Source organism: Maniola jurtina, chromosome 2 (genome assembly GCF_905333055.1).
Source record: "Maniola jurtina chromosome 2, ilManJurt1.1, whole genome shotgun sequence".
NCBI classification, from domain to species: Eukaryota; Metazoa; Arthropoda; class Insecta; order Lepidoptera; family Nymphalidae; genus Maniola; species Maniola jurtina.
The window spans coordinates 10,990,509-11,006,810 of record NC_060030.1 but is presented as its reverse complement, the minus strand read 5'-3'; the positions used below and the strand labels follow the sequence as shown (position 1 = coordinate 11,006,810).

The 16,302-nt window shown below is 34.3% G+C and overlaps 2 protein-coding genes across 2 annotated transcripts; both read right to left on the bottom strand.

Moving 5' to 3' along the window:
* Window positions 1–2,977: 2,977 nt before the first annotated feature.
* Window positions 2,978–12,351, bottom strand: LOC123872518. The gene is made up of 10 exons (XM_045916839.1): window positions 11,600–12,351; window positions 11,416–11,515; window positions 10,408–10,509; window positions 9,488–9,643; window positions 8,787–8,847; window positions 5,066–5,828; window positions 4,629–4,728; window positions 4,447–4,548; window positions 3,669–3,824; window positions 2,978–3,046 (listed from the first exon to the last, which is right to left on the bottom strand). The coding sequence occupies exons 1-10, from the start codon at window positions 12,349–12,351 to the stop codon at window positions 2,978–2,980; spliced, it is 2,361 nt and encodes a 786-aa protein (XP_045772795.1).
* An 821-nt stretch (window positions 12,352–13,172) lies between these two features.
* On the bottom strand, window positions 13,173–15,674 carry LOC123872509 (odorant receptor 22b-like). The gene is made up of 5 exons (XM_045916831.1): window positions 14,920–15,674; window positions 14,747–14,846; window positions 14,272–14,373; window positions 13,520–13,675; window positions 13,173–13,381 (listed from the first exon to the last, which is right to left on the bottom strand). The coding sequence occupies exons 1-5, from the start codon at window positions 15,672–15,674 to the stop codon at window positions 13,316–13,318; spliced, it is 1,179 nt and encodes a 392-aa protein (XP_045772787.1). The 3' UTR covers window positions 13,173–13,315.
* Window positions 15,675–16,302: the final 628 nt, after the last annotated feature.

The following is a 16,302-nucleotide window of genomic DNA, read 5'->3' as shown; positions in this document are numbered from 1 at the left end:
CGATCCAATAAATATACAAAGTAATTATTGTGGTACGATTTTAGATATCTAATAATCCCGGTTGGAAGATCTAAGCTTATTATACTAGTAACTAGCTAGATTTTTAGTAACGTCATTGAGAAGTGTTAAACAAGGCGGTGTAATTTCACGAAATAAAATACAGGAAGAGCGAAAAACTAGATGAAAAGCTGTTGAAACTTTACTGTTTGATCGAAATCAAGAACTTGGAAGTTTTGTTCTGGTTTTAGGCCGTTTTGTTTGAGAATGTGTTCAAATTTATATTTCGTGTTCAAAATCATGAACTTTGGACTCAATTTTAGTACCTGTATTAGGCTGTTTTGCTTGGAAATGTTCAAAAATGTTTTTTTGTATTCAGTAGGGCAAATAGGTACGTCTAAAGTATAGAAAAAAATATTTTGTCTCTACTTAAATTAACTTAAATTTAGTAAAACAAAACGTACAGGTCCAAAGAATTTGAAAAGAACAACACTCGTACAAAATAGTAAATCAGTACTTAAATACTGTTTCATTTTTATTTCGCGAAAGTTTCCATATGAATCTAATATTACCATTTATACAATGTTTAAGACATGACCTCTGGAAACAGTTCAGTGTAGAAAGAAAAGTCCCCAAGTAGAGTCGTTTGACTAAAAGTTTTCAACAACTGTTCAAACATTTTGTGGCGCGACTACAGCGTTCCCCTTTCAGCGGGTGTATTCGGATCGGGTCTTTGAGGTTTGTTCTGGATGCATCATCGATTATTTTATATAATGTACTAGCGGATATCCGGCGTGTCCTACTACGCTAAATAATATATTAAAAAAAACCGGCCAAGTGCGAGTCAGACTCGCACACCGAGGGTTCCGTAATCGGGTATTTTTTTAAATTAAAAAAAAAACCACTTACTAGATCTCGTTCAAACCAATTTTCGGTGGAAGTTTGCATGGTAATGTACATCGTATATATTTTTAGTTTTATCATTCTCTTATTTTAGAAGGTACAGGGGGTGGGACACATTTTACCACTTTGGAAGTGTCTCTCGCGCAAACTATTCAGTTTAGAAAAAAATACATTAGAAACCTCTATATCATTTATCAAGACCTATCCATAGATACTGCACACGTATGGGTTTGATGAAAAAAAAATTTTGAGTTTCAGTTCTAAGTATGGGGGAACCCCTAAAATTTATTGTTTTTTTTTTCTATTTTTGTGTGAAAATCTTAATGCAGTTCACAAAATACATCCACTTACCAAGTTTCAACGGTATAGTTCTTATAGTTTCGGAAAAAAGTGGCTGTGACATACGGATGGACAGACAGACAGACATGACGAATCCATAAGGGTCCGTTTTTTGCCATTTGGCTACGGAACCCTAAAAATCTGCCGCATTTACAGAGTAGGTAACTCGTGATCGAGACTGTCATCGTGTGTCGACGCTGATTAGCGGCTGCGGTCTTCGGTACACATTGCACTGGATTTGCTGCTACGCTGTGGTTTTGTGTACTATCTAAAGCCTCTGTCATCACAATTCCAATGTACACAGGTAAGTAGGTAGATAGGACGGTAAAAAGTAAAATAGGTCCTTATAAAAATTACATTAGTAAGTATATAAATAAAATAAAACCACTGTTGTTCCTAATTAAATATTTAATTTCACTTTCTAATAAATAACTATAATTTCACAATTACCGTTAGTTTAATGTGTATTCATTACGCAGAGCAATTAGAGTAGCGACGATATAGCGCTAGTAATTTTAATCGACGCCAATTCGGAGTTGTCGCTAACGAGTACTCGCGCAGGTGTCGGTAGCTATTAGCTGAGCGGAATGACGCCGTTTGTAGTTTCTTGGATTTATCAAATTGGGTAATGGGTTATATTCAATCTTTAACGGCATTAAAAAACTGTTAGACTTATGCTGTGTAAAATACAGAGTGTTACCACAATGCAAGCAAAAACGAAGACAGGTGATAGTACTAATGATTTACTGATAAGATGCCATAGATAAAACTACAAAAAAAAATTTAAAATCCGGTATTTTTAAAAGTTCACAATATATTCAAATTCAAATTCAAAATATTTTTATTCAATTAGACTTTTACAAGTTCTTTTGAATCGTCAAAAGCATCTACCACTGGTTCGGAATGCCGGTTGCAAATGAAACATCTGACTAACGCTAGAGGTCAACGAACGTTGCGTAAATAGGTCACACAATGTTAATGGCGCGTCGTAGGTTGCGGGTTTGAATAATACTAAATCACTAAAACTACAAAATAAGGCAAATGTTTATTGACAGAATTGTGTTAAGGGTAGTATAAAAATAACGCTAAGTTTATGCTAGCGTTCTGGTTACAATTTGTATAAATACAACATGTATTTGCAGCATAGCATAGCATAGAGACACAATAAATTGTTATATGTTTTTACAGTTCACAAAATACTATGAAGTTTTCTATTATTTACATACTTTATTTTTTCACAAGTATATAATTGAACGTATATAGAACCTCAATAGCTCAACCGGTAAAGGAGTGGACTGAAAACCGAAAGGTCGACGGTTCAAACCCCGCCCGTTGCACTATTGTCGTACCTACTCCTAGCACAAGCCTGACGCTTAGTTGGAGAGGAAAGGGGAATATTAGTCATTTAACATGCCTAATATTCTTTTTTTTTTAAAAAAGAACGTCTACATATAACACTTAACATTTATACGTCATACTTGATCGACTATTGCCATCGATGTAGAATATAATATGTGCATCAAAGACTATTGCCTAAAGCTTAGTCAAACCTCCGCGATTGCCTCTCCTCGCTCTCCTACGGATCTCTCCATAGGGATATTCGTAGCATAGCTCTTTTCATCACCCACCATTAGCATTATGTTTTCACAAATATACATATTACAATGACATAAATACATACTAGTAAGTGTTTTATTAAATATCTATAACAATTAATGAGAAAAACGTTTGGTGTAGATTATTGTAATTCCTCTCGATCCTGCACGCTTCTTACAAGGGTCATGAAGGAGTAAGCCGTTTTCATGATCTGTAATTAAATAAATAATATAATATTATAATTACAAAAGTGTGTCTGTCTGTCTGTCTGCTACCTTTTCACGGTCCAACAATTTAACCGATTCTGACGTTTGGTGCACGGTTAGCTTATATCCTGTGGACGGACATAGGCTACTTTTATCCCAGAAAATCAAAGAGTTCCCAGATTCCCAAAAACCCATCCCAGAAAATCATAGAGTTCCCACGGAATTCCCAAAAACCCATCTGCTTAAGCGATTTGTATGAGGTACACCTTGTGTCCTTGCAATTGACATAGGCAACTTTTTATCCCGGAAAAACGCCCGTATAGGCGCTTACAAAACAAGTTAATTTATAACACTAAAAACGCTAGAATAAAAACCACTCTAAGTCTGTGGACCATGTATGACCCTTTTTATACACACACACAGACTTACACGGGCGGGCAGCGTGTAAGTAAAACTAACTGTCAAACCCCATACCTATGTATAGTTTACGTTTTGAAAAAAATATTTTCGTGTGAATGCGCGCATAGATTACACCTATGTTGACTGGCAGATAGATAATGATCTCGAGCTTTAAGTGAGCCTTGTAAATAATATTAGTTCTACATTAAAAATCTCATGCGTACTTACTGATGTGAACATCTCAAGAGATAGTGGAAACATTTTCAAGCCAACCATCACAATGGGGGTGTTAGCGCGCTCTACAAAAATCTTGATACTCTTTTTAAATGGCTCCGTTCTGGGGATCCAGTCGCTATTGTACGCCGCGAACACTAACTCTTGACTCTATAAGAATCCGCATTGAACTCAGCAATCAAAAAGCCACATATTAGGTACTTATATTCACACTAACTATTAAGGCAAAAAGATAAAGTTAAAAATTTAAAACCCGACTACTAGGTACTGTTAAAAATACCTCAACAGACGATTGCATCATAATAATAATTTAGTAAGGAAAATGCTTTGCATCTCTTGGTAACCAGATTCGATAGTTTTTTTTAACGCATGGGTAGATATTTGGTTGTCATTTATCTACCATATGAGATTTATGTCCAATTTCATCAAGCAATAATAATTAATTATAGTTTAGTCAAACATTATTTGTTCAAAATCGCGTGTCATCTGCCAAAAAGGGACAGCATTATAATTTTCAACTAAACGGGGTTTAAAATCTCGGTGAAATTGGGCCTTAACAAGATGTCATATCATAATGCTTATTGCCAATGAATAACGGACCGCTAAGGGCCCAGGTTAATCTAATTTATTAAACATTTTAAGAAGCTTGGCAACTATGTGGGAACCGATAAATAGACAAACAAACAAAATAAATCCTAAGCTTTGTACCATTACGTAGTCAGTTAAAACTTGTGCCCTGGTCCAACAATGTAAAGAAGTAGTTAGATCTTACCTCATAAGAAATCTGTGTTCCAAGCCAACTTGGCACAAAGATTTGCATTATCATTGCTGATAAAAAAGTCACCAAAAACGTGTATTCTTCTGATGTCAATGGCTAAAACGAAAAATACTAGTTAATTGTCAAATATACTAGGCCTGTAGTAAAAATATACCATTCAAATAAAAAGATCTTACCAACAGTAGGCTACATGATAGTTCACAAATAATCATCGCTCCCATTGCATATTGAACAAACAAACTAAAATTTATTATATTCTGTAACTTGGCACAATACCTAAAAAGATATCCCGCAAAAATTAATAAGACAAGTGTAAATTAAAAATTTATAACACCCCCGACAAGTGAAGGTTACAGTAACTAGAAAAGAGCTGATAACTTTCAAACGGCTGAACCGATTTTCTTGAATTATAGCTAAGAACACTCTCGATCAAGCCACCTTTCAAACAAAAAAACCAAATTAAAATTGGTTCATTAGTTTAGGAGCTACGATGCCACAGACAGATACACAGATACCCATCTTTTTGGGTCGGGGGTTAATAAATCAATGACCGCAATAAAAGGTAGGGACAGTGCTGCAACTTTTTTATTTTTTCAGTAGCTGTAAAACTTACTTTAGTATGCAGTCGTAATGCCTCAAACACTCATTAAGCTTCATGATTTGAGCATGTTCTTTTAAGTTTTTTGATAGTTTTTTGATACTTTTGTCTAGTTCAAGATTGCTCAATTTATAATTTAAAGCTTTTATTTGACTTATTGTGAAGAATAAACACCCATTTATGAAAGTATCAACGGTTACATCAAACATCATTAATCCGTAAATTCCAAAGGCTTGATATCCATATATGAAGGAAAAGTAATATTTTTTAGTATCTTCGTCCAAAAAATAATAGTTTGAAGTAGGAAATTTTGTTTGGTAAGCGGGTATGATCAAATACGCAATGAATGGAATAATTGAATTGAAAGTGTATGCAAAGTGAGCCATTACCAAAAGCACATTTCTATATCGAATATAAGAGTTTGTGCCTTCTGCCAAAATAGTACGCGTGGCACCACATTTTCCGTGAAACATTTCATCGTCTAATATTTTTAAAAGCTCTACGATTCTTTTTCTGTACAAGATTACCATTAAAACTTTCGTGGTGATAGACATTACGTTGAAGAAGAACGTAACTTCTTGAAGCAAAATCTCGATTTTTCTCGGTGTATAAAATAGGTTTACCGCAAGTGCTGTGTCGTATATTATCAGTGTTGAAAATAAGAACAATATTGTATAGAATCTGTATAAACGACTAGGGTTTTCTCCAGGCCATATACCGAGCAGTTTCCAGCAAAATAAGGTTATAGATAAGCTCTCTAACTGACGCATACTCGTAACTGCCATTGTTATCAGATGATAACGTGAATAACAACTGACGTGTTTTGAAAATGCTTTTTATACATCTTTTCAAAGATAAATAATAAATTATTACGTCTTTCACATTTATAACGAATGTCGTTGTACAAGTAGTAAAGAAAGGCTTGTCTGTAGGTACGCCGTTATACCAGGATAAGAGGATCATCATCATGATCAACTCACTACTGAGAATACGTTCCTTCTTAGAATGAGAGGGTTCAGGCCATAATCCACACATCGGCCAAGTATTGTTTAGCAGACTTCATACACCTTTGAGAGCAGTATAAAAAACTTTTAGTCATGCAGGTTTCCTCCCGATGTTTTCCTTTACGGCTATAGCTTAAAACATATTTAATTGCTTAAAACATACTCGGATATAACTGCGAAAAGTTAGGGGATAAAAGAATGAAATATTGTCAAATTTCCTTATGTCCAAAAAGTAAGGCTTGATTTTTCTTAGTCATATTATTTTGTTTGCAAGTGATTCGCTATCAGAAGCATAGTATAGAATTTCTTAGTATGTATCTATTATTGCCATCTTTATCGAATGTTAGTCATTACGAGAATACGTAATAAGCAGCGTTTTATATCCCTACGTGCTATCATTAAGTATTTTCTTTAATAAGACTTTCTATGAAAAAAGTATGAAGTACATTTTAATACCCACTGTATTAAAAAGAAAGTTTTATTAAAACTTATGTAATATTGTTTTAGGGTCTTTAGTAAGAAGTTTAAAACGGCATTGTCTTTTTACACGGTGACTTAGTGCATACAATTTTTCTTAACTAACCGCAAACCGTAAATTAATTAGATGGCGAGCGTGAGTGTCTAAGTTAACGAACTCTCTCAGTTTTAAAGCAAAGACATGTCTCCATTTAAAGGGTAGAGATTAAGGGCCTTATTTAACTAATTTTACACGCGAGCCAAGTTTTCACACCACTGTCATGCCATCTATTTACATGTCACGAAGATCTTTGCAAAATGAATCTACGTCTACAAGATAAACTAGCACACATACATCCTGAATTCATAAACCAATTAGAATACAAATCATTAACAGACTTCCAAAGATGGAGAGATTTTCAATTTTACACGCTGGACATGGTGTGCCATGCTGAATTACCACTAGGTAAGAAATTAATATTTTAATCAAGTATAAGGTAAGATAGCTTCCTCTACGAGCCTAAAAATGACCAACATTATTTGACCCTTACCGCTTGAACTATCTCTTCAGACTTACAAAGCAGAAAAAGATCAAGCTTGAGTAGAAAACATTATCATTCAGTATAACGTTCTTGTGGATTTCAGAGTAGATTAGAACAATGAACGTGTTTGCAATTTCGAAAGCGGTGCATCCCTTTGGGTGCGTTTTAATTGCAGGGGTCGAGTTGGGGAATGATCTTGCTAAAATTCTTCGTCTCTATTTCGAAACTATGGTACTTTAGGTCGTTCAATGAATATCAACCAGTGAATAGCATTTTCTTAGATAAAATGGAGAAATTTATTGACCGAGCGAAGCGAAGTCTCCATATTATCTACTTGGGTGAATTTGCACTTTGTCTGCCTTGTGAAATAATGAACAGACTGGACTAACGATACATTACAACTGATTTCGAAAAAATGAAGTTTGAATTGTAATTGTTCATGGGTCAACAAAAATTAAATAAAATTATTTTAAAATCCAGTTTGTACTCCTTGTTTCAGAGTATACACACATTCTTAATAATTTTAATAAGTTGCTAATGTATACATATTTGGAGTTTCTAATAATTGCGAATTCATTACTGAACTCATTTTTTAAGAATAGTAAAGAATAGTAGATTTATTCATTTTGACTTGACTAGGTCCAATTATATCTACTTGAAATTCACAAAAAATATGTAAATATCAGAGGCAATGCTAACACTTTAAATTAAATCTTTTTTGTTGTTTTTTTGCGATACCTACTGCAATAGAAAAGCAATATTAGAGAGAAAATATGTCGACTTAGCGCCAGATAAGCAGTAACGTCCTTCGATTTAACGACTTTGACTTTGCACATTCGGTTTATATGTGAAAAAGATTTATAGCTTTATCGACGATTTTTCTTTAAAATGTACAGACGTTTTCTTGGTCTCAAATAAAATAAGTACCTGATAAGTTTAAGAAGACTTAAGTGGATAGTGTAGTTGTAAATTTTTTCATATTTTTTTCCAAAGTCCAAGAAACATTTTAGGTCAAAAATATGGATATTTAGACGCTAGAACCTTTGACATAAGCAAGCGTACGAGCAAAGTTTTTCATTATATTTACCTACAACATTTGTAAAAATTATGAAAATTGGAATGTACTTACGGGGAGAATAAAGTTATCGCTTTTAGCATGAAAATTAACATATAAGCATTATCTTTGAATAAAAAGAAATAAATTATAGATAAAAGCATTCTTTTAACTTTATTGTCTAATGCAATGATAATGTAGGTAGTTACACAAGAAAGGACGTTACGTAAGTTAGGTATAGTATGTAGAGTGTGTGTGTGAGAGTATCTAAAGTGAAGATATATTATATTACTATTTCAACACTTACAAGGTTCATACAGCGGGTATATAATATTATTATGTGCGTAAATAACATTAATTTATTTAGGTACGTAAAAGTATTGGTTGTTTCTAAATAATTTTAAATACATATCAAATTGCAGAACCGGCAGAATTAACAAAAATATAAGTATACCAAAAATTTCAGTGCCAGTGCCAAAATTCTAGATAATGTAAGTGAACCGTGGCCGTGACCTAAGGGTCAAAGGTGCTCCGGGCGAAATACCTACCCAAGAGAACCGCAGGTACGAATCCTGCCGATTCTGCAATTTTTGATATGTACCTACTTATTAAAAAATCCTTGAAGTTTAGTACAACACGGTCATAAAATTTAAGAATTAGTTGTTTCATCGCTGCTTAACTCTCTTGCGAATCTTGAAAATTCCGGATGAGAGTGAAGAATGAATACGCAAGTTTCACAATCTGAAAAAAATCATCAATTTAATATTATTTCATTATGATGATTAAAAAATTGACAGTGAGATTAAATAAATTAATAAATAATTAAATTAATAAATAATAAAAAATTAAAAATGGGATTAAATAAATAAATAATTAAAAATATTTGTAATTCAATTAAACTTTTACATGTAGGTACTTTTGGCCACTGGCAACTAGTTCGGAATGCCTTTCCTACCAAGAAGAACGGTAGCAAGAAACTCGGCTCTTTTTAAAGCCAATCGTCAACAGATGTGAAAACTTAAAACTTTCACCAGTGAGTTTTTTTTGGATAGTTAAATTAATTGTAGTAAGTATAAATTTTTTTTTTTGATAATTATATTAATTGTAGTATAAAAAATTAAAACTTCATAATTTGTGGTGGCGCTCTTTAGGAAAGGCCTATGACCAACTGTGGACTCCACAGGCTGATGATGATGATGATGATGATTACTTTAGTAACAACCATTTATTCAACATTAGCATGTCGGTGACGCGTCTTTGAACATTTTACCCATTTTAAAATCGTCCAACGCGCCTACAGAGGTTTCCACCCACGCCATTTCTATTTGATAATTGAATCTCTACAGGCTATCAAATACCTCAAGTGAATTTATTTTCTTACCGAAATATAAGTATCAAGGCTAAGTGGGAAAATCCTCGAGCCTGTCATCGTGATGCTAGTGGTCGCCCGCGTCATGAAAAGTTTAAGGCTTCGTTTGAAACGCTCCGATCTTGGTATCCACTCACTACTGTAAGCCGCAGAGACTAGTTCAGCACTCTGCGAAAATAAACACGAATTACATGAAGGACATTAATCAGAAAGTAAATATGTATAATATACCTAGGTGGGTCCCGCCCCAGCTTAGTTCAAGTGGAATTTTGGAAAATCGATGAGGGGATGAAATTTTAGAAAATCCTGAAACTCGTACTTACTTATTTACTTCTTCATTTTTGCCCTAAAACCCAAGTCTCCTATTAAACCCCCACAATGCGTGGAATTTCTAAAAGTCCTATCTTAGTATCTTAGTGAAACGCCTACATCATAAAAGGAACTTAATACTGTCAAAATTACAAGTTTCAAACGTCAGTGGTTTGTACTGCGCATTGACAGACATTCAGTTAGGACAAGTCTCTTTATATGGTTAGATATCGACTAACTACTATCATCATCATCATCTTCATCAATATTCATATGTACCCATTGCCGCGCCGGCTCAATACAGAGCACCGAACTCTTCAGAGAATGAGACGGTTTGGTCTTAGTCTATCACGCTGGCCAAGTGCAGATTGGCAGACTTCACACGCCTTGGAGAACATTATGGAGAACTCTAAGGCATACAGGTTTCTTCGTAATGTTTTCCGTCAATATTAAATTAAGTGCTATTTAATCATTATTTAACTGCTCAAAACGCACATAACTCCGAAAAGTTCGTTCCCGCGATCGAATCCCTGACCTCCCGATTAGGAAGCAAACGTCTTTGCTATTAGGCTATCGCGGCTTATCTACCTACTATTTATAGCTAACCATAAAACAGGACTAACCTCGTAATTCAGCTCAGTTCCAAGCCAGGATGGAACAAATATTTCTGTATTTATCGCACACAGATAAGTAATCAGAAACAAGAAAAAATCTACTGTCCACGGCTGAAAAAATATGAAAAAATTAAGGCCCTTTATCAACTAAGTAACTTGTCTAGAGATCGCAATATTTTTATCAGAAATTTTTTTAGGGAAATAATAAGTCGAGCCACAGAATTTTATACTCAAAGAACCTAACTTCTTATACAAAACTAAGCCACGGAAAATGATGAAGCTATAACTTGTCCTATTCACAACATTATCAAAATATTGCAAAAAAACGTGTCAAGTAAAGAACTATAATAATTATTAATTACCAGATAATACCCGCAGCTTCACCCGCGTGGATTTAGGTTTTATAAATCCTTTGGGAACTTTTGATTTTCCAAAACAAAGTAGCCTATCCGTAATAGCCCATCCCCGGGATGCAAGGTATTTCTATACCAGATTTCTTAAAAACATTTAAACGGGTGATCCTTTATAAATCCCGTGGGATCACCAGGTTTTGGAATGCAATTCCTTACATCGTCAGGGTTGAGGAGTTGGTTCCTCGAGGTCAACGACAAAGTCTTTACTTGGTATTTAATCAGTTTTTAATCGCATCAGCTTTGGTGGTCAGGTCCACTGCAGCATCAAAATTGAGGAGTTGGAATCCAAATTTTTTATGAAACATTTTCGAAATTACGAAAATCGGTTCAGAAAGCTAGGAGGAACGGTGTAAATAGGTAAAAAAAGTTAACTCCCCTGTTTCATGTTAGTCCTTAGTTAATTTGTGAAAGTCCCGTCAAAATAGGTTCAGCCGTTCCGAAGATTAGCCCATTCAAACAGACAAAATTTGTGATTCTGTTACAGATACTGAACTGTACCAGTTCAAATAAGGTGCAAATAAAGTTAAGTATTTCGAAATTACAGCCAGACATAAATTTTATTGATTAGTATATGTAGATTGTGTCCAGTGTTTTTATTTCTTACCAGAAGTAATCTGCATAATATAATACAAATCATAACAGATGTGAAGGAAAATTGAATGAACATTATCATTCCCGTGATGTCTTGAACCAGATCGCAGTAACTGGAAAACATAATTTTATGGATAGATAAATTAAGTATTTTTATTACGTATTTAACCTATCGTTAATATTTTTTGATAACTTACTTTAGGATTATTTCATAATACTTCAAATATTTATTGAGTAAAATGAATTGTTCATCTTCCTCTGATAAGCTATTTTTCTTTTTAAGAATTCTTAATTTTTTTAAATGATGTTTTACCACTTTAACCTGTACTATAGCCATATATAATAATCCAGCGATCAACGAATCAATAGTTAAGTTGAACATCATATTGAAGTACAATCCAACTGACTGGTAAATGAACAAAATTGTAAAATAACGTTGAACAATTCCACTGTCCAAGAAATTGTATCTGCATATTGGCAATTCCAATGGCGAATTGAATATCAAATGCATTAAGATCGGCATAAACACTTTCGCAAAATACGAGATCTGTCCTATAGACATATATATTTTCCGCCCCATTTTGTACTTAAAATTGTGTCTTTCGATAATTTCTTTGCTATCCTCATCTTTGCTTTTAAAAGATTCGCAATTTAATACATCTATAGCGGCTAAAAGTTTCTTACGCTTAAGATATATCATGAAAACTTTCCCAATTACTGTGAATTGAGTAAACAAAAAGACGACTTCTACGATCATTTCTTCAATTATCATCGGTGTGAAAAAAATATTGGCAACAATTAATGAATTGTAACTGAAAAAAGTAAGGCAGAGAATAAAAATTGCATAGTATTTGTAGTATCTGTGCGAATTCTTGCCTGGCCAAATCCCTAATATTTTGAGAAAAAAGAAATTTAATTTAAAGCAATGCGACAACTTTGGCGTAGCCATGCTTCTCAAATGATGAAAATAAACATTTTTACATTCGTTATCGATGTCTTTTGCTGCATAATATTTTGCAGCGGAAATCCGTTTATAAGTAGAAAGTAATAAGATATTTAACTGTAACATCACGACATGTGATTACACCAGCTTTATAATCACCGTTTCACAGCGGTGTTAGCGACATGATTACAAAATTAAAAAATTAACCACTTTGGCGAGTTAATTATGTCATTTCACAAATTATTAAATACCTACTTCGTCTAATAATTACGTACTGTTACGTACGTACTAGATATTATGATGCCCGCCGATTTGTCTGCATCGATGTTGATTTTTAAATTCGCATAGGAACTCTTTGATTTTCCGGGATGCAAGCAATCTCTGTACCAAATTTTAACATAAGCGGTTTAACAGATAGAAAAAATAAAAGACAGACAGATACACTAACGGATTTATTTTATTATTATGCGCATTGATATCAAATAGGTACATATGTTTACAGTTAAGTATATCTATCTACAATAATTATATTATTACAGTTTAAATGGAAATTATTTTGCCGGCGACTAAAAACTTAAACGGCGACTAATAGTCGTATTTACTAAATAAAATAAACTGATAACGTTTTAATTTTTTGTGACATATAAATTGAATGAGCAGAACTGGCAGGATAAACAAAAACATATATAATATGTCTAAAATATCTGCGCCAGTGCCAAAATTCTGGATAATAATGAAAATAGTGTGTAAGTGAACCACGGCTGTGGCCTAGTGGTCAAAGGCGCTCCGGGCACGAAACGTAATACCCAATAGGGACGCAGCTCAGGTTCGAATCCTGCCGGTTCTGTAATTTTAAATAATGTGGTTGTACTTATTTAAAATTATCAAGAATTTTCCTTGAAGTTTTTTCTTCCTCAAGTAAACACCATCATAAAAAGTGGTTATTATAAATTGATTGCTTGATCGATGCTTAATTCTCTTTCGGATCTTGAAAATTCCGGACGAGAGTAAAGAATGAATAAGCGAGCTTCACAATCTGAAAAAATATATCATCATTTTACTGTTTCATATTTTGCCATTGAATCCTGCCATTTCCGAATATAGATGTTATAGAAATAACAAGAAAAGTACTACCTTCGCGTATCTAATACCACTATTGAACTTATTTTCTTACCGAAATATAGGTATCAAGTGTTAGTGGGAAGATCCTCGAGCCTGTGATCGTGATGCTAGTGGTCGCCCGCGTCATGAAAAGTTTAAGGCTTCGTTTGTAACGCTCCGATCTTGGTATCCACTCACTATTGTAAGCCGCCGAGACTAGATCAGCACTCTGGGTTAAACACGAATAATATGAGAGACATTCATCAGAAAGTAGGTATGTATACCTAATATAACTAGACCCACCCCAGCTTCGCTTGAGTGGAATTTTTGAAAATCGGTGAGGGAGTACAATTTCCAAAAATCTAAGTCAGCGCCATAAAAGGAACTTATATAATGCTGTCAAAAAGTTTCTAACGCCCGCGCCAGCGGCTTTTACTGTGTCTAGATAAATCGGTCAGGCAGTCAGGACAAGTCTTTTTATAATATGTATTATAGATATCTTTTAGCCACTATCATTATCATCATGATCAACCCAGCCCCAAGCCGGCACACTACAAAGAACGGGTCTCCTCTGAGAATGAGAAAGTTTTGGCCATAGTCTACACTCTGGCTAAGTACAGATCGACAGATTTTGAGGCATTATCTCAGGTATGGAGGTTTCTATGGGTGAAAGAAATCATCGCGATGTTTTCTTTTACCGTTAATGCAAGAGAGGTGCGTGCCCGGGATGGTACCCCGACCCGGGTGGTCGGGGGACGTCTTAACCATAAGGCTATAACGGATTATCTAGTTACCATAATAGTTGACTCTTAAAACAGGACTAACCTCGTAATTCAGCTCTGTTCCAAGCCAGGATGGTAGAAATATTTCTGAATTTATCAAACACAGATAAGTAATAATAAACAAACCAAAATCTATTGTCCACGGCTGAAAATATAAGAATAAATTAAAGCCGTTTTTCAACTCGTCTAGAGAGCGTGATATTTTTAGGAGGAAAGATTTACATTTTTGGTATTCATACTAGATGATGCTTGCGACTTCGTCCGCGTGGATATGGGTTTTGAATAATCCCGTGGGATTTCCCGTCTTTGATTTTCCGGAATAAAAATAGCCTGTGCCCGTCTCCAAGATGCAATCTATCTCTGTACGAAAAAAATATGTCTACAACTTTATCCACGTGGATTTAATATGTGAAAAAAAAAAACTAAAAAGCGTTGCACGATGTTACGAAATCCTTGGCGTGCAAAACCGACTCACATTGTTCCGGTTTTATATTGTGTCCAGTGTTTTTATTTCTTACCAGAAGCAATCTGCATAATATGATACAAATCATAACCGATGTGAAGGAAAATTGAACAAACATTGCCATCCCCAAAATGTCTTGAACCAGGTTGCAATAACTGAAAAGCATAATAATTAGGTATGAGTAAATTAAATATTTTTATTACGTACCTACATCTATCGACAACTTACTTTAGTATTATTTCATAATGCTTCAAATATTTATTGAGTAAAGTAAATTGAAGTTCATCTTCCTCTGAAAAGCTATTTTTCTTTTTAATAATTCTTAAATTTTTCAGGTCATGTTTTACCACTTTAACCTGTATGATTGCCATATACAACAATCCAGCGATCAACGCATCGATAATTAAATCGAACATCATATTGAAGTACAATGCAACTGACTGGTATATGAACAAAAATATAAAATAACGATGGACAAGTTCATCGTCCAAGAAACTGTACTTGCATATCGGCAATTCCACTGCCGAATTGAATATCAAATGCATTAAGATCGGCATAAACACTTTCGCAAAATACGCAATCTGCCCTAAAGACATGTATATTTTCCAACCCATTTGGTACTTTAAAACGTGTCTTTCGATAATTTCTTTGCTTTCTTCATCTTTGTATTTAAAAGATTCACAATTTAGTACAGCTAAAGCAGCTAAAAGATTCTTTCGCTTATGATAAATCATGAAAACTTTGCCAATTACTGTGAATTGAGTAAACAAAAAGACGATTTCTAGGATCATTTTTTCAACTATCATCGGTGTAAAAAAGATATTGACAATCATAAATGAATTGTAACAAAAACAAATAAGACAGAGAATAAAAATCGCATAGTATTTGTAGTATCTGTGCGGATTCTTGCCTGGCCAAATTCCCAATATTTTGAGAAGTAAGAAATTTAATTCAAAGCAATGCGACAACTTTGGCGCGGCCATGCTTTACAAATGACGAAAACGAAAATAAATTTAATTTACACCCTTTATTTCATATATTATTTAAAGAAAGCAGTTTATGATAATTAGAAAGTAATTAAGTTTTTAACTGTAACATCACGACGAGTGATTATAACAGCTTTCACAACACAATCACCATTTCACATTGCTGTTAGAGGTATGATTAGGTACAAAAGAAATTAAAAAAATTAACCACTTCAGAGAGGCAATTAAGTCATTTCACAAATTAGTAGGTACCTGTTTCTTCTAATCTATACTTATAATAAAACTGTAAGGGTAGTATTTAAACGAGTGAATATTGAAATACAAAGTTGCTCACCCTCACCACCTTGGTGCCTGGTGCACTTCGACCGCCCGTTATGCCAGATCCTTTTTTCCACGCACATGCAAACTGTGGAATCAACTCTCATCGGCGGGGTTCCCACTAGGTTACAACAGGTGGTTCTTCAAGGGGCGGACCAACAAATTCCTGAAAGGCCGGCAACGCATTCATGGGCGGCGGTGGGCACTTAACATCAGGTGACCCGCATGCTCGTATGCTCGCTATTGAAAAAAAAAGAATTTTGGTTAAATCGATAAAATTAAACACAGACAGACAGGCACACTTTCG